The sequence below is a fragment of the Cyprinodon tularosa genome, unplaced genomic scaffold, assembly GCF_016077235.1.
Source record: "Cyprinodon tularosa strain WSP-4 unplaced genomic scaffold, ASM1607723v1 ctg113, whole genome shotgun sequence".
In the NCBI taxonomy this organism is placed as follows: domain Eukaryota; kingdom Metazoa; phylum Chordata; class Actinopteri; order Cyprinodontiformes; family Cyprinodontidae; genus Cyprinodon; species Cyprinodon tularosa.
The window spans coordinates 1,253,572-1,279,215 of record NW_024037926.1 but is presented as its reverse complement, the minus strand read 5'-3'; the positions used below and the strand labels follow the sequence as shown (position 1 = coordinate 1,279,215).

The 25,644-nt window shown below is 38.0% G+C and overlaps 2 protein-coding genes across 2 annotated transcripts; both read right to left on the bottom strand.

Moving 5' to 3' along the window:
• Window positions 1-2,960: 2,960 nt before the first annotated feature.
• Window positions 2,961-6,990, bottom strand: LOC119794383 (proteinase-activated receptor 3-like). Its single transcript, XM_038301919.1, has 3 exons — window positions 6,893-6,990; window positions 3,169-4,063; window positions 2,961-3,085 (listed from the first exon to the last, which is right to left on the bottom strand). Exons 2-3 carry the CDS (start codon window positions 4,056-4,058, stop codon window positions 2,971-2,973), a joined length of 1,005 nt encoding a protein of 334 aa, XP_038157847.1. The 5' UTR covers window positions 4,059-4,063; window positions 6,893-6,990; the 3' UTR covers window positions 2,961-2,970.
• Window positions 6,991-10,472: 3,482 nt separating this feature from the next.
• Window positions 10,473-24,945, bottom strand: sapcd2 (suppressor APC domain containing 2). Its single transcript, XM_038302457.1, has 6 exons — window positions 24,009-24,945; window positions 20,873-21,006; window positions 16,662-16,808; window positions 13,294-13,395; window positions 11,911-12,030; window positions 10,473-11,821 (listed from the first exon to the last, which is right to left on the bottom strand). Exons 1-6 carry the CDS (start codon window positions 24,715-24,717, stop codon window positions 11,693-11,695), a joined length of 1,341 nt encoding a protein of 446 aa, XP_038158385.1. The 5' UTR covers window positions 24,718-24,945; the 3' UTR covers window positions 10,473-11,692.
• Between the last annotated feature and the right edge of the window lie 699 nt (window positions 24,946-25,644).

Sequence of the window (25,644 nt, the reverse complement as noted above, 5' to 3'; positions counted from 1 at the left end):
ATTATGTAGATAACAGAGATTTGAAAATGAACTGAGAGCATACAGAGAGAGTGGATGACTCTTAAAGGTGAGTTACTATCTCTCACAGGGCATTCGGAATGGCCTTGATCTAACAACATGGTATTATATTGATATGGCTGGAGTGAGGGATGTCTCCACATTTGCAAAGTTGCATAATCTCTGCTTTTTACGTATGACGTGGTTCTGCTGGGTCCTCCCTGCCAAGACCTATAGCATGCACTGTGGAGGTCCACAGCCGAGTGGGTAGCAGCGGGGGGAGAATAAGCTCCTCCAAGTCTGAGGCCATGGTTCTTTAGGGGAAAAATGTCCCCTTCAGGTCGGAGGAGAATTCCTCCAAGTTTAAATGGAGCAGGAGAGTGATAGACGGATCGGTTTGCTGCTGCTATAATGCAGACGCTGCATTAGTCTGTCGTGGTGAAGATAGAGCTGGGAAAAAACGCAAAGCTCTCCATTTATCGGTCAGTCTACGTTCCTACGCTCACCTTTGGTCAGGAAATCTGGATCACGACAGAAAGGGTGAGATTCTGGATACAAGTGGCTGAAATTAACTTTCTCTGCAGGGTGGCTTAGTGAGGAGCTTGGTCATTTGGGAGAGGATCGGAGAAGAGCCGCATCCCCTCTGCATCCAAAGGAGTCAGCTGAGGTGGCTCAGACATCTTTATCTGTTGCCCCCTGGATGCCTCCCTCGGTAGGTGTTCCAGGAATGTCCCATCGGGAGGAGGCCCAGGGGACAACCCAGGAAATGTTGGAGGGATTATGAATCTCGGCTGGCCCTGCAGTGCCCCTGGCTTCCCCCAGCAGAGTTGGAGGAGGTCTGGGAGTCTACTGAGACTGCTGCTCCCAGGACCAACTTCCAGATGAAGTGGGAGAACGACGAGTACTTGTGCTAATTTTTATTTCTAATGGTTTTTAATCTCTCTGCACATGCAGTACTGCACAACATCTCTGTGCTTTTTCCTTTGTGTTTAACTAAATATTTAAAAATACATTACTCTAAGATTTTTTGTTGGCATTATAAGTTAGCATTCTGTTATCGCACATTTAGCAAATGGAGCTTGTTTTAGATTTGCACAAAGAATATATGCAAGATTTTAGCTGGTTATCATTGGCAGTTATACATTCTGATTTTCAAGGTAAATTGACTCTTAAAATATTTTAAAAAGAACTAAAGTGAATTTAAACATAAAATCACTAATTACTTGACCTCACAAAGCATCGGTTGCTTTCATTTATCCAAGTAAAGGGAGCTGAATAAAAAAAATATCTAACGATCCTTTTGAACCATTAAGATTCATTTATCCTTATCATTTAACTGGCAGAGAAAACAGACAAGTACTGTGCCACTGATCCAGCTGATGGAGCATATGGGCTCTGTAATGCAAAAAGTGATCAAACTGGATGTTGCATCCGAGAAAAAAACTCTTCTTAGCATCCAAAACATATTACATAAGCAGTAACCAAGAAATTAAAAATCACAGCTTAAATATCAAGCAGCTAACCATTTTAAAACCTAATTTAGTGATCTGCTTTGGCACGATCTCTGTTGTAGTACTCTCCCTCCAAATATGCAAGATTTTTTTTCCTTCTTTTAATAAGTGTTTTGAAAAATAATTTCAAAAGCAAACATCATAGCTCTAACAAAAATTCTTATCACCAACACGTCACTGTTTGTGATTCCTTGGGTCTTAAAAAAAGTTGAAACAAATAATTCCAATTTTTCCAAACACATAACAAAAAGATTGAGTAATTTCAAAAAGCAACTAGCCTAATTGCTGCTTTTCTAATGTGCTTCCTGAACAAGCTGTCAGCAGAAAAACCGAGTTCTAGCTACAGCATCTTCGTTAGCAGCTTTGCTGAGGAGGAACATAAAATTTTTTCAATGGTGTTTATTACATTTGATCTAAAACAAAAAGGAATATTAAAGGTTTAATGGATGATTTTTGCGAAAATTTGAAAAGACCTGCCCTCTCCACTTAAAAAAAAAAAAAATGCACATGCACAACCCTGTACCTGCTCCCGAGAGGGACCGCCTATTAAACTTGTGCGAGAGCATGCAGGAGCCCATTTCATCTCGTGCACGCTCTGTTTAAAAGTTGCTGTTTGCATCGCTAATACAAGCTTACTTTCAAAAAGAAGATATGCAATTGTTCCACTATGTCAGACTCTCGTAATCTTACGTAAACATATCACCAGAATGAAGAGCACTTATTTTGATGATCCACCCGGAAAAAGAACATCCTATACCTTTAAATGTTTTCTTTCATGCTTTTCAAGTTTTCTGTGTATTTTCATAAAAACAAGACAATAGAAACCACTGAACATTTTTAAGACACGGCATATTGCGCTTCATAAAAAGTTTAGTAATAGTTTTTTGTATTCTTTCAGTAAGAAGGATTTTCTTGATCAGTAGTTTTGGAGGCTTTTTCTTTGGGCTTTGGTTGCTTTTTCAAAAGTTTTCTTAAGGAAAATAAACAAGGGACAAACAAAATCTGAACATAATGTAATTTACAAAATCAGCAAAGTCTAGAAACAGTAACTGAGAGTGGTTATATTTTAGATGATTATTGACTATATCAAATACATTAAGCAGATTTATTGTGTCTATGGTGGACATTTTGTTCATTTTTATAGATTTGGCACAAGAAATAGCAAACAAAATCTGTCTTAGTGATAATTAAAAGAAGCTTAGAGTATGATTTCGGATTATACTAGATTATTAGTTATATTTAAATGTAAAACTGTTTTCTTCAGTTAGTTTAAATGCTTTATTATACCATAATGGTTTATAGAATAAAGTTGGAGTTTTAACTACCGGTATATGTTAAATTCCAAAGAAAAACTCAGGAAATTCAAAAGGGCTGTTAGTTAGACAAACTCTAGGAGTCTCTACGATAAAATATGAAGCAATCATTTACGACTCAAGATGTTTGCAATAGTACAGTAAACTGTCTAGAGATGCATGCTCTCCGTGTGTTCTGCAAGTTTTTGGTGTCCTGTAATGTTCTTCACAATGATTCCATTCTGTGATGGCAGCGGTATACTCCAAACCGTCTGTGAGTCTGAACTGGAAAAAGAAACAAAAAACACATTTATCAAAATTTTTGACCACCGCAAAAAAGCATGAGAAATATTAATATGATACCGTACTTGTTTTGTGTCATGTTTGTCTCGGCTTTGCAGCAGTTGAGTTTCCATATCAACTTTTCCTTGGATAAATAGAGCAGTGGCTGGATGGTGCTGCTAAAATCCATCAATCCAAATGCCACATAGTGTATATAACATTGAAACACGTCGGGAGAGAAGTATTCTTTGAATGGGAACAGTGCGACAGGAGGTAAGTAGTTAAAGACAATAATGGCCAGGATTATCAGAACCGTCTTGAAGGCTCTCTTCTTCACCGGATGCATCTCATCTCGGCCAGGCCCAGACCGCCGCAACGCACAGAGAATGGCTATGTTGCAAAACACCATGAAAACAAAAGCTGTGAGGATCATCACGGTAAAAACCTTGTCAAACTGCACAATGTTGCCCACGCATTTAGCCGAAGCATAGGCCAGGATGATAAGCCAAACCAGAACAGCCAGTGCTGCTCTGTGCTGCCGGTCCTTGAGCTTGGTGAAGGTGATGGGGTGGATCACAGCCATGTACCGGTCCAGGCAGATGCAAGACAGAAAGAGAGGCGAGAAGTCTTTTATGCCATAGAAGAAGCGCAGGACGTACCAGATGCTGCTGCAGTTGATGAAGACGATGCAAGCCAGCTCCAGGGGAGGGATAAGACAGAACAGCACATCTAGAACTGCCAGGTGAATTATGAAGATATCTGAGGTAGAGGAGTCCCCCTTGTTCTTGTGGATGAGCCAAAGCACCATGAGGTTTGTGGGGATGCCCAGGAACATGTTGGTGAACTGCAGACTGAGATACCAGATGAGAACTCCTGGCATATCTTTGCAGCTCTCATAGATGGTTTTTTCACCGCTGAAATTTGTTGACCTGTGAGAGATGTAGAGGGCTGAGATGTTGAAGTCAAAAATCTCCATGTTTGCTGGGAGGATCAGGCAGAAGGACAAAGTTCAGTTAAACAACAAATCAGTCAACATTTTAAAATCAGCACACAACACAACTGCATTAAAGAAGATGAGGAAGAACTAAGATTGGTGTCACATATAAAAAACATGTTAATCTATTTTAACTTTAAAAAGTCCACCTTGGGTAGATGGTTATGCAGGAAGCAAGAAAACTATCTTACACTTTCATTGACTTCACAAAATTTTATAAAAGGAGTCAAATATTTCAATTGTTCTTAGTGCTTTATGCAACATTTCAGGTTTAAATCTCTGACCTACACTGCATGTTTCCATTTTAGTCCATTTGCAGTCATTTTACTAAAGGTCACTACTGCTACAAGAATTAAGAGCAGCAATATTTGTATTTTTCTAAAATCGAATGAAATACAAAATAGTTAAACTTTTTATTCAGTAATTTTAACTTTTTTTAATATACAATTAAAGCATCAGTTACAGTATGGTTCTTCCTGTGAAACAGTCATTCAAAATGAACAGAACCTCAGCATTAATGAACAGCTGTATGCTGATGCTTATTTAGAGTACATGTAAAATAATATAACCCGTGTGAAACTAATGATGAGGTGAAATAACTTCAGGAAATTCATGAATTTAGTAATAAACAAAAGGCCAGCGGAAGAACCACTATATAAAGGGTTTCTATCAATGCAAATTTGGTTCAAATGTGTGATTTCTATGCATCTCGATGCATTAGCTAACACAAAGCATTTTCATAACTTTGGAATAAAATCTAATGACTAAGAATATCAAAAACCTTAGTTTGATTTAAATAGCTCACCACAGTAATTTAATTCACCTGTGATTTTCAATTAATTCAGTTTATTTATATTGCGCCAATTCACAACACATCATTTCAAGGCACTTTATAATTCAACCAGATCATACAGTCAAATTGATTCAATGTTTTTTATGTAAGGAAAACCAGCTGATTACATCGACTCATTGATTTGAAGGCAATCCCTCACACCAAGCATGCTTAAAGTGACAGTGGAGAGGAAAAACTCAAATTTAACAGATAGAAACATAACAAACCAATATTTTAAGTATTTCAGATTTTTTTCAGACAAATGTTTAGCAAACTGGAAGAATGAACTATACATTTTGATTAAATCAGACTAGAAATATATATCTTTGTCTATGTTTCTCAATCTTTAAAAAAGAAAAGGCTCATATAAATGGTGGCGAAATTTTGAGACATTTAAAAAATTTGAAATCCCGGTGTTGTTCAGAACCAGGTTATCTAACCGAGGTGCTTCACGGTTAACCTCACCTACAGACCCACATTCCAACTGGTTCCTCATTTATGAATTTCCTTAAATCCTTCCAAGATTGTCTCAGCCTGTCAATCTCTTTTATTGTTTTTTTCACTTAATGGTCATTTTTATTGCAACAGGAGGAACAGGTTATTAATAGACCACAAAACAAAATTGGAGCAGTTTGTTTTGAATGTGTTCCTCTGTGCCAACATGGGGGCTCAAAGCTTTAATTTGCTTGTATGCAAATATTGCTGTCATCTGTTGGGCTTGCTTGCATTTGCAGTTCTTTGGAATTGGAAGCTATTCCCAGAGTCCTCATAAAGCCTACTGGTACGGTAAGTAAATGTGGTGGAAACATAGAGAACCTTTTGCAAAATCCAAAAACAAATAGAAACTATCGGTGTACTGTACCTGTTACAGTTAATGAAAAGCAAATTGTACATTAATGTATTTTTTCAGCCTTTAATACAAATTTATTTTAATCCTTTTTATAAATGGAATCTTTCTTTTAGTTTTAATACCATTCAGGTCTGTTTGCTGCTTTAGTAATAATGTAAAAAAAAAGGTTGTCATGCAGAATTAATTTAGAGTTATTATCTTTGAAACTGTGTGCCCTTACTTTTACAATATATCTGATATGAGTTTTTTTTCCATGTGACTTTTATATGCTAGTCACGCAGAGCACATAAAATGTTGTAATGAAATTGATCCATTATAGCCTTGTTGTCTCTTTTAATAAGTAAGAAATATATTTTCTCCTTCTGCCTTAATGGTTTATAGAATATCAAACAATATTTTGTAGATGGTTGCTAATTAAATCAAATCTGTTTTTTTTTTCTTGCCTTCATCCTAAACACTTATTAAAGTATTTTTGTTCTAGTCCTGTGAAAGAGTGTGACAAGATTAAAAATAAACACTAGAAAATAGAAGGTTTAAATGAAAACGCACTGAGCTAAAAGCTTGCACCTTTCCTCTTTATGTGCTGGAAGTATATTTTAGGACTTGTAGGTGTTAGAATGACTTGTGAAACCTATTTATATTTTTGAAACTAACACTTCCCTTAAACATCAATGGTTAAAATAATACTTTATTTAGCTTAAAAATATACTTATGCAATGTTTTTTAGAATATAAAATATTTGTTCTAACATTTAAATACAAATTTGGAGATTAAACAATATATGTTACAAATAACTAACATTTTTAGCTATAGCCTCTAATTTTAAAACAAAGCCTCGTACCTCTTTCAATGTGACCCCAGTGTCAACTAATCTTTTTCATAGAGATCAGTTTGATTACAGCTCAGGCGGCCAGCAGAAACAGAAAACTGTTGCAAACAAGCAAATACGTGCCTCAAAACACTATCTCTGTTTCTATGGGCGACATATAAATAAGGAACCTAAAAATACTAGACAGGTAACCTTTTCATGGCAAAGCTAAACTATCACACAGGACACAGATATAATCCAAAACTCACTGACGTCTGATCAAGATTAAAGGTCATGAGTTACGGGTTAAAGCTGAGAGGACTCACTTGTTAATCCAGAGGTGACATATCCATCCACTCTTCACTCTGTCCTTTTTGCTCCTGCATGAGCAAACACTGAGCCCTCACGTCAAAATGAACAGATTACATCTTTTGGAGTGTGAGCAAACACTTCAGGGACGTTTAAGATCATCCAATCAGGGTGTGGGGATGGGGGTGTGTAAGCTGAGGACCTTCCCTAAGGATGCCATGATTGTCTTTGTTTGGCCCCTCCACATTCAACAATTTAGAAGAAACATAAAATAAATCATATAAAATTATTCAGAATAGGTTTAGGGGGAAATTTCTTACAGCTAAAGTTAAAAAGGCCGCCGTTAGCATTCTAAAGACACATGGTCCATTTTCACACCGATTGACACTGATGCAACAAACTGATGGAGGTCGACGGAAAATCGGCGGTAAACAACTGATGCAACAAGCCTGGAAATCATATCTGATTAAAGTTACCGTAAGATGGTGTAATATGTTACAGCATCTTGCAAAAGTATCCACACATTTGATATGGGTTTTTTTTCAGTTTCTTTTTTTTTTTTTGGTACATTATGATCTCCAACCTCAGCGTATTCTGTCAGGATCTTCAATCAATTAAATTCCGTTTATTTATACAGCAATACAATTCAACCAGATCATACTGTCAAATTGATTCAGGATCTTAAAGGTTAGACCAACAGAAAGTATGATGTGAAAGGAACTAATAGGGTTTTTTTTTCTTATTAATTTTACTAATTAAAATCTTTACAACCATGGGTTGAGAAATCATATAATCTGTCATTTAGACTCAGCAATTGAAACCAGACTCAGAACAGAGGGACCCAGTATTCAGGCAAGACAGACAGTAAGATAAATAGATTAATTAAAACATTAAGTAGCATTGGCTAGGGCGTCGGAAACTGTGGAGAGAGGAAACACAGATTAGTGACCACGAAACCTGATGAAGGACCTGGGTTAAAGTACAGTCTGTGCTCAGAGAACAAGGTTGATACCAGCCAGTCAGCTGACAAGAAGCAGTGGTTGCTGCACAGAGAGTTCCAGATGCCAAAGCCTTGAAGGACACAGAACTGACAGGAGATCAGATCCAAGCAGATGACAGAGGAAGGCAGGATGATCCAGAGGGTGAAGTCAGTAGGACAGATCCTGGTACAGTCCACCAGTAGAATCCAGCAAGAATCCGAAGACAGGTCAGGCAAAGATCAGAACCATGACAGGCAGGCTTGAAGGTCTGAAGACAGGCAATCAGAATACAGCAAATAAAGCTAGAATAATTCTCACACCAAAGGCTCAAGAATAAGCAGTTTAAATAGAAGCTGGAACAGGTGGATATGATGAGTGGTAGAGAGAAACTGGGGCGGAATTGGACAGGTGAATGAAATTAATAATTAAGCCAGTCATCAGCGCAAAGATCATGACAGAGGCAGCTACAAAAGTCATGAAAGCCAAGCAACACAGACTGTTTATTAGTATAAATAAGGATTAAAGAGGTTAGGATTTAAGTTATGAGTCAAGCTTTGAAGCTTGACCTACCAAAATGTGGCTCTCTATGCGATCTAAATGGCAACGGGATTATGAATAAGAGAAGCCAACATACATGAGTTATTAAACTCTATTACCTTACTTACCTTTCTCAGCTACATACACAATAACTAAAACTGCACAACTTCCTAAACACACCACACCCACAGCGAAGCATGGTGGTGGCAACATTATACTGCCATGAAGCACTTGTTTTTAGTTCTCACAGCAAAGCTGGTTAAAGTAGAGAGAAAGATTGGGGGCGACCACAGGGTGGTCCGTTAAAAAAGCCTGAGCTAGAAATTCATCAGGTTGACACTTCACTATAACGTATTGCTTGGCTGTAACTTCCCATCAGCTGGTGTGACCTCTAACCTTTTTACTCCTAATTGCCCTAAATCTGAGCCAGCTGTGTGAAGCAGCGACTCCGTAAAGTTAATTAACTTTTAACTCTTTCTTCTGTCAGTATCTATTTTTCTCTCCTGCCACTTGTTCTGTATTTGCAGTGTTTAAATATTAAGGTTGTTTGAACTGTTTTATTGCTCGAGTCTGACTGTGATTTGTTTACCTCTGTGTGCCCTTTGCCTCAACTTGTTTGCGATGGTGTTACGTTAAACACATGATCCCCTCGTCCTCCCACAGGGCAGAAAATTTCCACTGGTTTGGTAAATTCTGCAGAAGTGTGAAAACACACTCCAGTTACTGCAGCAACATCTGTCTAAAGTGGGTTTTTCTGATATCCTATTTAAGATATAAAACATTGTTTTGGCAAAATTGTTTGACAAATCTGTATAGTTGATGTGAGATTTCAACTTTTTAAAGATAAAGTAAATTCCTTTTACGAAGCTACAGAGAAATGCTAATTAAAGTTTAATTATCGGAAAGATAAAACAAATGCATGGGAAAAAATACTTTTTACCTAAATCTGTCAGAAGCAACAGAAGTTATGCAACCTTTTGTGCAGTTTATCACCTCCTAAAAAAACAACTAGAACAGTATAGAAACATATTTTGGGATAGTTAATCTTATTCCTTTAATATTCATCCAGAAAAAAACACTAAATAAGTCCTTTGTGATTTTCTTGCATACCTTTATTTTGTTTTGAAAGGGGAGATTCCTGTAGAAAATAAAAGTAAAATGTTTTGCACATAAACACACAGACACAGCTGCTTTAAGTATAAACTTTTATTTATTCTATCACCTCCTCTGGGGTTTGGTACCCTCAGTGGTAGGAAAAGAGAGTTCACGCATATCGTAGGGTGAGCAGCAAAACCCCTAAACAAGTGGGAAACGTCCTTATCCCAGCAGTACCATTAAAAACTTTACTGCCAGCCACCAACTGAATCCTCCCGTTAACTTGTGGATGGCTTTATGTTTTCATAACATCTATGAGCATCAATTTCCGGATAGATTCTTAGAAAAGGGAACTCATACAGATAACAGAGTTTTTTTTTTTTTCAATGCTAACCTTTTATTCCCACATTTCAAACTAAAATCTCTCTGCGGGAAATATTTCACTTTTTTTTAACAAGATCCAAGCAAAAGAAATATCTGTAATATTATACAGACTAATTTTAGTAATTGCTAAAATGGCTGTATTTAAAAATAAAAACATTTTTTTACATCAGAATTGTTTTGCAACACATGTACCATCTATGTGACTCCACCTCACAGCTTTCTTCCACATTTCTCCAACTCTTCTGCCCTTAAACATCTCAAGGGTTTATAAGATTTCCTTGAGTTATTTCCACACGTTCACAACTGCAAGTAAAGTTTATTACTTAAGCAACCAATGTTATCCTATTCTAAAAAAACAAAAACAAATATGTAGCAGCTTATAGCTGCCCCTCAACAAGGTGGCAATACAGGGAGGTTATGAGGCATCAGAAAACATTTCAAGACAATTCCCTTGTGCTTGTAGTAAACAACACCTTGGATGTGAACTATAACACATTTATATTTTAAACAAACTGATCAGGGAGTGGAGTATTACATTTGCATTATTACTAAAAGCCTGGTTTATGCAAAACTAAGGGGTTAAAACTAAGGTTTCAAAAAGTTGATGATATTTTGTTTATTTTGGAAAACCAGAAAGCTCCTAAATTCTTAGTAATAAATGCTGGTTGTGTCAAGCTCATAACTTAAATCATGTTTTATATAATTGGATGTGGAAGTCTAACCTTCACTCATTGTCGTCTGGTGTGTTAAATGTGAAGCAGTTAGTCCATTTTGTTTGGTTCAGGCTCAAAGTGAAACTTGATACTTGTTTTTGGCTCCTGATCACTTTTAGGTTTTATAGGTTGTGTTGGTTTTAAATGAATGAATCCTGTAGAGCGTACAGAAATGTTCTTGTGGTTACTTTTGGCATTTATATGCTCCCCGTTTACGTTACTGGTTAAATTAGGAGTTATTGATGTCATCCTGACATCCATAACCTCAATCATTTAAGAAAAAGATGAGACTCTGAATCCTGCTGCACCTTTGATCCATCCAGGCGTAATTCTGGAACATTTTGGGTTATAAATACATTTGGGGGGAGATGCTACAAATGGTGAAATGTACTGCCATGGCTTTCTTTAAAATAACATCCCATGTGTTGAAGAAGATTCATGTAACTTTGAACACACTGTTATAAAATACATGTTTTAGGGGGAAAAATACACTGCAAAAAATCATATAGAAATATAATTTGACATCAAAAGGAAGAAAATACCAAAAGCAAAAATTTCTCTCCTATATTGATTTTTTTTTTTATATGAAACTAAAAAGGTATAACTAAGGTCACAGCAATGGGTTGCAGCTTATATCATCCACTGCAATATGGCGTTTTATTCCTAAAATATCCCCACTGTCCAAACAATCTTCTGTACCATTTTATTTGAGCTTTGCTCACAGTTAGGTTCATGTTTTGTTCCTTGTGAAGCTGAGCAGCAGAAACATAAATAGGTCTTTAAGGAGAGGGAGTGCTGATCTTCCAGATGCTGATCTTTGGATAACTGGAGTGACTGAGATCATGAGACATGTCTGGTTTGAAGAGTGCTCTGTTTTTGTTTTGTTTTTTCTGTAGTGTAATAAACGTTAACCATCTAATCCCCAGGTCAGGAGTGCTTACATTCAGGTAGCGTTTGCTTTGATTTGTAGTGGATTGGTCTCATGTTGTAGTCGGGGATGTTTTGTGTCCCTAAAAAGGTGCATTACTGCCATTAATGTTCAATCAGGTAAACTAAAATCTCTCAGCTCTCCTTCAGATGTTCTGACTGAATCACACGATGAAGCTAATCAAATAAAGGTGGAATCCATGGTGCTGGTGTCCTGCGCACTGCGAGCTCGCGCCTCAAAAAGCTGCTTTATCAGAGCCGACTTTTCCTGTTCGAGCTGAGCAATCCGCTCACTCTTCTCCGTCACCTCCTGGAAGAGCAGAGGGAAGAGACAGTCAGTGGGGAGAGGATTTAGGTGGGAGATTTGCTAGATAACAGCTGAAGCAGGTTGGGTTGAACCTGGGTTAGAAGCCTGTTCTGGTCCTTTAGTCTCTGAATGGCTTGTGGAGGAGCTGGGGCTGGCGGCTGAGAGCCTGCTGAGAGCACTGCTGTCTGAGCACCGCCGTTGGGAAATGGTGGCTAGGAAACAAACAGGAAGCAGAGGAAAGACAAATCTCAACATACTTTTGCATAAAACATAAATTACTCACAATCAGCTTACCTATTCTTTACCTAAGCACACATGATTGCATTATTACCAACATTATTTCTTCTCTGTCTAAGCCAGCTTTACGTGTCCTGAATGATGAATTGGAAATCTAACTAGATGGAAATAAAAAAGTCTGATTTGCATCTTAAACTACATATGTAGGTTAACAACCACAAAGCTTCATCACTGTAGAGTGGTAAATGCATCACAAGTAAAATGATGACTAAATATGTGTACAAAAATACTTTCAGCTGCTTTTATCAACTACTGCTGAGTTGAATCATTACAAAGAGGATATTTTAGTTATTGAATTTTTATAAATCCTGATACAATAATAAACTAATTTAGTTACATTGGGCTTTTTCTTCTCCTTAAATGTTATGCATTGATGCAGTTAGTTTGCCATTTTGTTAATAACCTCTCTCTCTGTGGACTGTCACCAGTGCCTTTGGCTAAAGTATTTGATGTGTTTTGCTATTTATACACATTTTCTAACATTTTCAGCATTACTCAAGTTTGTAAGTAATAAACCTGAATATAATAAATAAAGACTAAGACTACTCCAATTGTACAAGATATCTTTCAAAACACTGCTTTAAGAAATATCTTAATCAATCCTTTTTAGTCTATTTCTTAAAATATTTCAGAGGGTATGAAGGGGAATTATACTTAAGTGTGAATGTTTAGTAGCTAATATTTAAATGAGTCTCAGTAACTGAACAGATTTCTATATATAAAGATGGCTTGCTTGGATTTGTGACGAATATACAGAAGGCCGTATTTCACGTGATATTTCTGTGGGAAAAAAAGCATTCAGCCAATTTCAAACCACATGAAAACAATCATGAGCCGAGACGACCTAAATTCCCCAAAGCCTTTTTCACAGACAGCAGAGGTTGGTTTTGGATCTAAACTAAACCAAGAATAAAACTGTTAAAATATCTCTAAATCCACATTATATAGCCCTTAAGAAGATACTAGTTTCTAATATGTGTAATTACAATATATATAACCAGCTTGTATAATCTGACATTATTGGACCTTTAGTGAAGAAACTAGACCGCTGCAGTTTTTTCCAATATTAGCAAAGGAATAAATATTGTAACCCACATTAAAAAGAAGAGCAGAGCAAAAAAAGATGTATAGATTTGATTTTATCCTAAAACAAAAGTAAAATATATTTTAACCCCTACCATTCCAGTGCAGGAGATCAGGTCATTAAGGCAGCGATTGACCTCTTGTAGTTTGGGAATCAGAACATTCATGCGACTTGGACTGGCATCCGTAATGAATTCCTGGAATAAAAGAGCAAATCGACAGTTATTGAAAAACCTAACTAATGTCAGAATGAGGGACGAAAAACGTCTGTCTGAAAAGCGCCTCTTTGAAAACATTGGAAGTTCTTTTAAGTAAAACTAGCATAACGTTTTAGTTATTGTAACTCCTAATTATACAGCATAAAACTTCATATGAGTTGTTTCAAAGCTTATTAGTACATGTTGCTGTATAATTATATGGAAAGAAACAAAGAATTGGATGTTAAAGAAGTCCAACTTAAACTGTTTAACCCAAACTGCATACTAAACGGATTTTGTAGAATCTGTGCCAGAAAAAAAGCAACTGTCCTACCATCACAAACATAAATATGCAGTATTTGCTATATACTGACGGGGCTTTAAGTATCTCAGTGGGCTTCAGTCAAATGAGAATAATATAGAATTTTTAGGTAGGAAACAGTTCAGGGGAGTGTAAAACAAAGGTAGAATATGTGGAAAAGCTTTATTATTCAATTATTGTGAAGTTGTGTTTTACACAGATGAGGAATTTGCTTTGGTGATAAGATGCTACACACTGATAAATGTGCATCTTACTTCTGCAACAAAAAATTGCTAAAATCTAAACAAATCAATTGTTGGAAACAAATATCATTAATCGATGTGCTGTGCTGCATAATTACTGTTTCACCTTCCATGTTGTAGAGCTGTATACTTCCCTCCCCTGCAGAGCGCTTTAAGTGCAGACTGACTGCAAAGTTAGAGCAACCCAGGCAAAGACAGAGCAAAGGTGGTATTACCAAAGGAAATAAAGTTTATTTTTAGGTAACCATAATAAAATTTTGTTGATAAAAATCTGACCAAGGTGCTTCTGAACAGATAAAAATGTCCTGTTCTTGACTTCAACTACATAAGTCAACATTGAAAAACTCTACTAAAAAAAACCACTGACTAAAGACAGTCGTATTTTCTGGGGAAATTTTTTTAAAAACAGCATTGTACACAAAGCGTCATAGATATAATTATCATGTTTTATGTAATTTTAGGTGAAATTATGCATTATTCGAGTTTTTTGACTGAAGCTAGAGACTCTAGTCTTCTGTTCAAATCTTTGTTTTTGCAAATCTGTAAATAGATTAACAATTCACGATACAGATATAAGGGTTAACTGAAGGATTGCAAAGCTTTTAAAAGCCTGACATAGCGATTCTGATTTTTATCGATACAGATTGTTTGTAATAACCGACATTGTCACTTGTTATGAGATCCAAAACCTCTTAAATATATCAATCTTATCTAACTGAAAAGGCTTTACTCGGTACGTAAGAAACGATAAAAAATTCTGAAATTACCGCTCTCATATATAAATTAAAGTTTAGAACATTTATTTTTTAGACCTTTGTAGAGTTAGATAAGATCAGTGGAAAAGATCGGTTTCACTTCTAAGGCTACGTTCACACTGCAGGCCTAGATGCTCAGTTCCGATTTTTTGTAAAATCCAGTAGTTGTTTTTTTTTTTTTGCGTTGCCGTTCACATTTCCAAATATATGCGACTTGTATGTGATCTCCTGTGTCCCGCATGCACAGTAGAGGACACAATGATGTCCCAAGCCAGTGTGCTTCGTGTTTACAGAAGTAAACATGGATGGTAGTGCCGGGGCACATCTAGCGATCTTTCCCAACCATAAAAACACAATCTTTTCAAGATGGTTAAAAAAAATACTACTCTTCGCATCATCGTCCGCCATGGTGTTTGTTTTTCTTGCCACTTCTGTGTAGCAAGACCTGGAATAATTACCTTTTTCGAGTATTATTGACATTCAGGTCGAATTAATGCGACCTGGTCGTTCAGACACAGGTCATATTTGAAAAGATCAGATTCGTATCAGATTCAGGACCACATAGCCAAGTGGCCTGGGTCGCTGTGTTGTTCAGACTGCCATGAGAATATCAGATACAGGTCGCATATAAGCAAAAAAATCTACATAAAGCAAAGCGCAACTACATTAAGAAAAACAAAACTACATAAAGTTGCTTTATGTAGTTATGATTTCCTTAATGTAGTTGCGCTTTGCTTTATGTAGTTTTGATTTTCTTAATGTAGTTGCGCTTTTAGATTTGTAGTTGCAGTTTGCACCTCAGGGCCACCGTAGGGAAGAATCAATTTAACTTAAGAGTTTAAGGTGCCTCTATTACAGATTATGAATATATAACATCCCAGTGCAGTGTTGTCTTTTTCAAGCATTGACCCGTCACTTGGTAGGTCAAGTGTACCCTAATGTCTGAGACAACATAAGCAGCTAATGAATACCAGCATTCAAGGAGCTATTATCGCACTCAGGACTTCATCATGTTATTGCTTCGTATAAAAAAACATTAGGTAGTGAAACAAGGACATAACCTACATGCTTCCAGTGTCAAAGGAGCCTTTTAGTGACGAGTTCAAACAGAATAGCAGCTTTACTCCTTTGGGCTTTGATTGATTTGCAGCAGGCTCTACGCCTGGGTCCTTTCACAGCCACTCAGCATATCTATCTTTGGCAAGCTGCAATGTATATTTTCTTCAATTTACAATATACATTCACCAAGACCACATTTGACTTCACACCTTAACAGATACATATGCTGGTGAAGATTCTCAGTCATGCAGGTCATGGTCATTCCGTAAAAGTTTAAAAACAATCCACTGGACTTTGTTTCCCAAGGTTTGAAGACATTTCGCTTCCCCTCCAGGAAGACATCTCAAAGATACAACATTGTTTTGTTTTTATATGGATAGTACAAAATATCAAATCATTAACTAATCATCTAATCAACAAAGGTTTTTATCCTAAGAACAATCATAACTTTTTACTATGCTTGTTTTTGCTCTCTGAGAATGGTCTTTTTTTAGAACAAAGCGGTGGGAATTATATCTCTTTGGTGAGATATAATTCTCACAACAAAAACACTCAACAGATTAATTGATTTTTAAAATAATCTATGGTTGTAGCCCTAATACAATTGAAAATAAATACAATATGTGAAAATAAAAGATGTTAATAGTCTTTGAATGTTATGAGAATAGAGAAAAAAGAGCATTGTTTGTGTCAGACGCATAGCACCATGGCTTATTTTAGGGGTCACAATCCCAATTTACATTATGACTAAAAGTTAAACTTGTCTATTTTACCCATAAAGGAACAATTAATTAGTGAGGAGTTCTTCTTCTTCATGAATGTGCACATTCAATGACTCTGCTCATCAGGATCAATTCTTTCCTGGTCTGGAGTTACACATGAACTTACCGCGCAGTGGGAGCTCTGTCCGAGGTGTCTCTGCCTCTCTGTGACATTGTGGATTTGGCCCTGGTACCATTCGCGGGCCCGCTCTACAACTTCCAGGCCTGACAGCAGCGAATCCTTTTCCTGCTCCAACTCCTTCATTTGCTTCAGCTGTGTGAGATGGAGTATAAAACAAGGCAGTGTTGTCGGATGAGGAAAGAGAATCACAAAGAAGATGCTGAAACTGCATACTTACAGTGTTTATACACTTTATCACACTAACAGAAAATCAGACCAAATGTTTACTGTTATAGATGCATTAGCAGAATCATTTAAAATTTTACACAGTTAAACCATATTGTGTCTGTTTTTCTCACAATATAACCAGGATCAAACATTTTGGGTTTCCTTCTATTACTTTTTCACAATAGCTTTCTGGAAAATTGTCCTATTTCCTCAAGACTAAACCATCATAATTCAATGTCCTCTCTTTATGCCCTCCAAAATTGTGAAGTAAACAATACCCCCGGATCATGAATCTGCCACCTCTGTACTTCCAAGGCTTTCAAGCCTGCAATCCACCCCTTTCTCCTTAAAAAGCAATAATTATTAGGGCTAAACACATTCATTTAGCTTTTACCAGACAAGAGGAAAAAATCAGTATCCACGGGAGCATTTGAAACTGCAATTGATCTTCTATAAGATGCATATAGTCAGCAGGGGTCTTCAACGTTTTTCAGGCAAGGACCCCAAATTGATGGTGAGATGGAGCAGGGACCCCCTAATCATATATATATTGTATGAAATTCTGTTATTTTAGACTGGTCCTATAGTGACTCTATTACAGATGGAGTCATGTAACGAAAGTAATTTCTCCCTGGGATTATTAAATATTTCTAATTCGGATTCATAGTTGATGGGACAGGTGTTGTGAATGAAACGGTGCCCAGCTTGAAAGAGCTCCTGTATGTCTCTGAATGTGTGCATTGATGAATGAAAGACGTCTTCGGCCTCCATTTATCTGTTTACTAGAGTGTGTTGAATTCATGTTAAAGACATTTCAATTAGTTGAAAAATTGTAGGGGAGAATATAAAAAAAAAGTCTAATCAATCAAAAATTTTGCGACCCCCATGCATTACCTCCGTGGATCCCCTAGGGGTTTAGAGAAATGGCTTCTTCAACGCTGAGCGGCCTTTCAGCCCATGTCATTTAATTGTTGAATATGGACTCTACCTTCAGTTTCAGCAGCATTTTCCACCTAAAAAAATTATTTAACCTTCTTCCCTAAAAGCTATGGTAGTCTCACTTTTTCTGTTGCCTTTACGCCTGCATATAAATGTTGACTAGAGGAGGATTTAACCTTCAGGCGTCTGGAAATGACATTGAGGATCGCTCTGAAATCTTGTCTGATTTCTTCATTGTCTGTGTTGTCATTAAAGAGAGAAGTTTGTTTTTGATGTGCTTAAAACACATCTATAGAAGAATTTAACCAACCCATGAGACTATCTTCTGGGTGCCGCTTCTTGTTTATCTGCAACCCTCATTGAGAACCATTGCCAAGAATAAAGCCAATCACAGATTTGAGTCCGCCAGCAGTTTTATGGCAGACAAGCTTCCATCTTTTCACCCCGGTACCTACAACACGCTCTTTTGTGCTGGACAGAACAATGGCGCCACATCAATTGTACTAAACTCTCTCCCATCCTGTGCAATGTTTTAGAGAGGAAAAATCAGTCCAACGTCATGGCAACCCCACAGCAACCTGAGAATAGGGAGGACGGTGGGTCCACTTCAACTATGGCCACCCTAGTGTGGGCCTTTTAAAGAGAACGGAGGGGAAATGCACATGTTTGTGTGAGTTTGCAGCAAATCAAGGCTGCATTGAGTTGTGCTGACCAGGCTGTCCATGCAGCATGCTGCTGCTGTCCAGGCCTCATAGCTGGCATTCAGCCACTGGTGGGTCTACTTTCAGTCCTCTCAGAGCTGCTCACTACATTCCAATAACAATCACTCTTTTGCAAAAAAAAAAACGCAACAAAGACGGCCTGACTCTGAGCATAAATAAAACTATGAAACCGCTTTTAGCTCTAGAGGAGTTGTTTATAGAAAAAGAATGAGATGGAGTCGGGGGGCCCCTGAGTTGAATGAAACACGACCCAAACCCAGATCTGCTCTGGGCCACAAGCAGGGAAACAGATGAAGAAGCTCAGGGAAGGGATGAAAGGGTTTGAAAGCAGTTGATGCTCCTGCTGTCATCCAAGTGACTGAGCAAACACAAGCACAGTCAACAAAGCATGAAGAATAACATCCCACCAAACCGCAAACGCTGATTGGCCTCGACGCCACACAAAGCACAGCAGCTCTACACCTGAACTGTACAGCCGGAGTTTCTAAACAAAACTTTTCTAAAAATAAAAAAGTGTAATCATATTGAACAAATTGCCTTGTTAAATACGTATTTCTAAAGAATTTATAGAATAACTTTGAGCAAAAAGTCTCCAGAGTAACTGCAGATAAATTATCTTAAATATCTTGTCCAACAAAAACACTATCATCTTAATATGATCCCAACAAGTTTCTTTATCTACTGTCATAACGCACCAACAAAAATACCGATAAGCTCCACAAAAACAAGCTTAAGATCCATCAACCTTCTCCAAGCACCCCCAACCTACTCACCCAGAGGAAAAACTGCAGAGCCTTGCTGCTATAAAGGCTATTGCTGAGGGGGATGAAGACTGTAGTGTAGGCGGCCCACACAGCAGTCCAGGCTGGTCCAGGCGACCCGAGCGAATCCTCTACTTCTACCAGGCCCCCTGGCCCGACCCGGTTCACTACCATCAGGGCAGTGGCGGGCCAAGAAGGCCTGGGAAGGAGGGGTGGAGGTAAGGGGAAGGGGGTGGAGAAGGGGGCAGGGGTGGAGGGAGAAGAGGGGGGAGTTGATCAGTCAGCCTCTATCTAGACAAAAGTGGCCAAAGGGAGAAGAGAGACGGAGACGGCGACACAAACACAGGAAGAAAGAAAGAGAAGAGGTGAGCAGGAAAGGGTGAGAAATTATGAAGCAAGGGGGGAGCAAAAAGAGAGAGAGGAGGCCTGAGCTCAGCTGGATGGTGGGAGGGGCAGAGTGAGGGGACAGGCAGGGGATAGAGGGATGGGAGGAGAATCCATGGGCCAATAGGAAGCGCTAAAGGCTACACTGGGACCTCTCTTCATTTGCACTCGGTCAACTCTGGTTCATATAAACTAAATATTTTAAAATTTGGTTTCAGCACACACATTTTTCTAAATAAAAGAGGAAATTTGAGGCAAACACTTGGATCATTTAGCTTAGAATTAGTTTTAAATAGATGGATATGTTTTCTTTTTATCTAGTACATATCAAAAGTTGTCCATATTTTCTTAATACTCTTACTTTGGTTAAAACCAATTTCATAGAAACAGCACCAACCACTTTGTTCAAAATCCTCAGAAAGCATAATTTCCCCCTTATCGCCTCAGATCTATGATCTCAGGCAGCTCATCTACTGAAAAAACCCTATTTCTTCCACCTAATTCATTAATGAATCATCTAGCAGCATCTGATACACTTTTTAAGTGCATTAATCAGTTTCTGAATAATCTGAGAGGTTTTTTTTTGGCTTCCAAACTGCTATCTGTGGTTCTTTTACATGTTACAGACTAAGATATTTGCTGCTGATCTAAATCAGAGTCTGCAGGCCAAAACACAAAACACCAACATTCTTAATCCAGAACTACCAGACAAATTTATTTTAACATAAAAGAAAACAGATTTTGAATAATTAGCCATATCAAAAACGTCACCATCCTATTTTTGTTCCTCTTTAAATAACATAACTTAACACAATCAAACTATTAGATTTTTTCTCCCATATAGTATTAGCTTGTCTGAGCTATAATGATTGGCTGCTCAAACTACAGAAACAGTGTATTATCTATTTTTAGTGATGTCATTAAATCGGTTTTCAACCATCAAACCTATTTTCTCTACAGGATTTTTAAGAACTCTTTTAATTACAGTGATGAGATTTCATTTAGCAGCACAAAAAATAAAAAAATATAAATATAATTAAGGCAGAAATTATAATGATGACCAAAATTTGAAGAAGCTCTTGTTGTGCTAAATGGTTTGAGGCTAAGTTAGTTTCTCACCACTTACAGATGTGAAAGCAGAGACTTAACAGCAAAATCAGCAAAAATGAGGGTGTGCACCAACCATTCCATAATCCACTCCATTGGTAATGGTATGCCTCCTATGCTCTTCCCGGCTCCGCCCATGTCGCCTGGACCCACCAGTTAATCCTGTAGCTGATTCACTCTGCGATCTTGGCAAACCTGATTTCATCACACCTTGACAAAATGAGAGAAAAAGCAACGTTTAGCACAACACAGAAGCCTTGGACGGTTCTCACTATTTGCTGAATGTAAACGAGGTGACAATAGAAAAAAAACAACTGTCTTCTCATTAACTGTTTTAATTTCTTGATTAATAGTTGATCAACATCACAAAAGTCAATTATAGAATGATTGTGTGAAATTAGTAATAGTTTCTGTCTGTCGGGTGGATTCCCAACTCACTAGATGCCCACAAATCACACAAATGACAGTGACCAGGAAATGTTGGGAGTATCATACAGACAGACAGGAGGGAGAAAAATCTGGATTTATTGAAACATATGATTTATTATAAACCAATTCTAATAAACTAATTATTTAGAGGAATGTGTTAGGCTTCCAAACATTAACATATTTTCACGAACTGGAGAAACATAACACTTTATCTTAGTGAGATTATGCTCCTACAATCCCATATGATCAAATACAAGCATGAAATTGTGCAGAAATGTTGTTTTGTGTTTTCTTCTTGCCACTTTATACCACAAGGGGGAGCTCTAACCCATGAGCTTCAATCAATAGGAGGGGGAGTCTCTTTTACATTTGTGTCCACTAAGGCATAAAAAGAGTTAATTCAATCTTAATTCTAGTTAAATCTATTCACTGAGAGAAGCCCAAGGAAGAAGATAAAGATATGTGAAGCACCTGCAGCTGAACTCTGGGGTTTGTCTTTGCTTCTTCATTTGGTTCAGAACCAAAACCTTCATCTTCTTCTGCAATCAAGCATGTAAAGTTTTCTAACTCATCCACATATTTTTTCTGAGAGGTACTTTATTGCTATCGGATATAAAGATTTCAATGATGAGCTTCTATGCACTTTTCTCTTTCTAACACTAAAGCGTGGAGAAAAAAATGGAGGTGAATGTTAGGAATTCGGGGAGGATTTTACTGCAGCAGCAAATCACTGAGCTCTGCTCTGTTTGCTGTAATCTGGACTAAATCATCAGGCTTTGGCCGCACGCGAGAGATTAGATCACAATCACTGGTGTCTATGGGGCTCAGTCTGTAATTTGGCAATGCATATTTGACATGCAGCACTGTGCAAAGTCTGTTAAGGGATTCATTTGCAGCATTGCAACAAATATTAGAGAGCTATGACATTAATTAGGGGTAATAATTAAGCCCGGTTAAAGTCAACGTATGTTCACGTCAGAGAGAGATGCAGTAAAAAGATACTAACGGTTGCCTACAGTTGGAACATTTCCCTAAACATAATCTCAGATGCTTAACTCAAAATACAAACACTGGCTTACTAAAACAAGGATTTGTTTATGTCTAACCTAAGCATGCCAAATATATTTCAGAAGAAAAAAATGACAAGATTAGATCAGACAAAGCTGGCTTGTTAAAATGTAATTACATAGATATGCTCAATTAATTACTCAGATATTGGAATAAGCTTGTTCTTCCTCATATCAGATCAGTTATCAGCAAGCCGAGTATTCAAAACTCAGAATAAAACTGGGAATTCAAAGTATTTTTAGCCTCAAGCATAGGCAGTTACCTCAATTTTGCAGCTGCATAAAAAATAAATAAAGGTTGAGAAAATATGCTTGCACAGATCCAAATAAATTAAAAACTGGTAAAGTAGGTTATAGTTAAAAAAAGAAAGAAAATTTTAACAGCCAACAAGTCATGATTGGTGCATCCCTTGATGCTTTATATGACAAATAAGACTACTGGAAGAAAATGTTGTGATTTAGAAGCTGCATGTCATTGTAAAATACTTTAAAAAGTTGAACTGAGTGAATAGGGCAAAGTTTGCAATCTTATCATATCAATCCATCTTTCTGAATGAAAACCAACACTGTCCTTTGTAGTAAGGGTTTAAGCTGTAAAAGCCCTGAGGGTTGGACAGAGAGAGTGAGCGGCTATCTATTAATACAGCTCTGGACAGGCCTGAGAGCACAAAGACGAGACAAGCTATGAGAGATATCATGAAGGAAATGGTGTGCAGATTTGTTAAGGAGATATAAAACCAGAAACAAAGATAAGGATTGAGCAAGAGATGTGGACATTTCTCAGGTTATTTGACCTGCATTTGCAACAAAGGTGTAAAAAAGCCTGGGTGATGGTCAGGCTGCACAGGGGAAACTCCTTAACCTCATCTTTGTTTATAGTCAATCCCCCAGGAGTTGTTGAAAAAAAAAAACAAGAGTATTTCTAACAGAGGGCTGAATAGAAAAATAAACTGATATGCAATATTATGAATCCCATATGTAATCTATTCTTCCACTCTGCAGAATATGTTAGTTCAATCTCTAACGTTATGCTCTCTGTTTTTTCTCATAGTAGCTTCGCCTCGTCTGTTCCTGTTTGGCTGTGACTCCACCCTGGAGAGAAATATCAGATGGGCTGCTGCCATCAACAGCTTTGTTTATAAATGTTGGAGATCGGCCTGTTTTTCAGTGTAGTCCTGTTTCTCTGACTGTGACTGGCTGGATGTGCTCTCTTCATCCTCTGACATGAGAGTTGGCTCGGAGTTCGTCTGCCTGGCTGGGTGTTTCCTGGAAGGGGCCGCCTTTTACCGCTGCTTTTTGTATCTCTGCTTCTGTCTCCTTGAACCCCAGTCGGCCTTGGCAGATGGCCATTCACACTGAGCCTGGTTCTGCTGGAGGTTTCTTCCTGTTAAAAGAGAGTTTTTCCTCTCCACTGTCACTACAAGCATCCTTAGTGTGAGGGATTGCATCCCAGTCAATGAATGATGCAATCAACTGCTTTTCCTTAAATAGAAAACTTTGAATGTATAAAATAGTTTGCTTACTGTGTGAAATCAAAGATATGAAACAGACAAAATATTAGTGCAGAGTTAGGATATAAGTGTGCGATGGGGTGAACTGTCTATTTACATTGTTAGAGTATTTTTATAACGTTTCTCTAAGGTGTCATGTCTTAAACACAAAGTTAATCGTCCACTGAGTTTAGAAGATGAACAAACCTGATTTTTATCCACTTACATGCTTCGTGGATCTGTGGAGACTCCAGCGCCAGTGAGTCGATGTTCCTGAGCCTGCTCTGCTGCGGCTGTGTGGGTTTGGGAGCATGGCCCGGGTCGGCGGGGTAACACCCGTCCTCCGGAGCGATGGGAACCCGCTCCAAACTCCGCCCGGACCTCTGGAAGCCCGCGCCGTACCGAGCGGACTCCTCCGGGCGGTTTCGGCTCTGCAGGGAGGACGCCCGCTGGGTGTTCGTCAGGTTGCCCAGCGGACGGACTTTGTTCTCCAGTCGGGGTCCCACACTGCATGTCTTCTGGGGATACCTCTGACCTTGCTGAGCCTTAAAGTGGGAATTATTCTCAGGGTTCAGCATGGAGTGTCGCAGCCCGGCCACGAAGCGCTCAAAGGTGAGGCAGCCATGCGGAGGGGTGACCCTCCTCAGGCAGCTCAGCGCTCCACCGGGAAGCTCCCTAGTATCCGCGCCCTGCCAACGGCTCTCTATCTCCGAGATGTGGACATATCCCCGCCTGTCGTCGTCTAAAATGTCAAAAAGAGTTCTCAGGCTGTGCAGGAAGGCTTTCGGTAAGCCCTCTGTGGTGTACTCCGCCTCCTTAGGTTGCATTTTATTCGTTAAATAGCCGTCCACAGGGACGTGAACCACGTCTCTTCTTGAGCCAACTCTCCCGTAAATCACCGCGGTTCCGTTTAACTCACTCGCTATCAACGCCATGAAGGTATTGATAACTTATACAGGATAACCATTCAATACAATCAAACCAACATATACGAGCTGGCTCACTTTATAAAACTAAACTACATACAAAATAGTAAGCTATCTTTAAACTCAAAGTAACAGTACGGTGTCTTTATCAAGTTATAAAAACAAACTCGGTAAGTTGGAGCCTGCGGCACTCAACGCTCCTCTGCAGCAGCATTCTGATCCATACTTTCCTTTCTCTGCCCGGTACCGCCCCCCAAACTCTTTCTCTCCAGCCTTCTCTGATCAGCCATTGGTCGAGGGGTGCGCGAGCTGAACGTTGATTGGTTAAGATCTGAAACGGGCTTAAGTTTGAGTTCAGCTTTTGTCATTATATTCTGCAGAGACGTTATTCATAAAGCTTCAGTGATATAATATCCCTCCCTTTAATTAGAATAAGCTGCTGTCTAAAAAACGAAAAAAAAAAACCTTTACTTTTTCAAATTTACATTTATTTATTATAATAATAATGTTGGATGCATTTTATCAAAAACAACAAAACTAATAACTCAGATTTGTTTTTATTTGTACAATTTCCTTAAGAAAATGCATGGCAGAACAACTGGTATATTTGTATTAAATCGTAAAAAAAATGATGATGATGATGATGATGATGATGATGATGATGATGATGATGATGATGATAGATAGATAGATAGATAGATAGATAGATAGATAGATAGATAGATAGATAGATAGATAGATAGATAGATAGATAGATAGATAGATAGATAGACAGAGAGAATAGAAAAACATGGCTAGAGCACATCATTATATCAATAATGTTCTTTTTCTGGGTGGGTCATCGAAATAAGTGGTCCTCCTAATTGTCAATCATTCTAGCTATATGTTAAGGCTGTCCTACGTGCTCAACCCAATTTCCACTTACTGGTGGTGAGT

What these genes read in the sequence shown, in the direction of transcription:
- LOC119794383 (XM_038301919.1), bottom strand. Translation starts at nt 4,058, where the DNA reads ATGGAGATTTTTGACTTCAACATCTCAGCCCTCTACATCTCTCACAGG. An exon ending in ACAAACATGACACAAAACAA is followed by an intron (nt 3,086 to 3,168) that starts GTACGGTATCAT and finishes TTCTTTTTCCAG; the next exon opens with TTCAGACTCACAGACGGTTT.
- sapcd2 (XM_038302457.1), bottom strand. Translation starts at nt 24,717, where the DNA reads ATGGCGTTGATAGCGAGTGAGTTAAACGGAACCGCGGTGATTTACGGG. An exon ending in TCCACAGATCCACGAAGCAT is followed by an intron (nt 21,007 to 24,008) that starts GTAAGTGGATAA and finishes CATTTTGTCAAG; the next exon opens with GTGTGATGAAATCAGGTTTG. An exon ending in ATGGAGTGGATTATGGAATG is followed by an intron (nt 16,809 to 20,872) that starts GTTGGTGCACAC and finishes CATCTCACACAG; the next exon opens with CTGAAGCAAATGAAGGAGTT.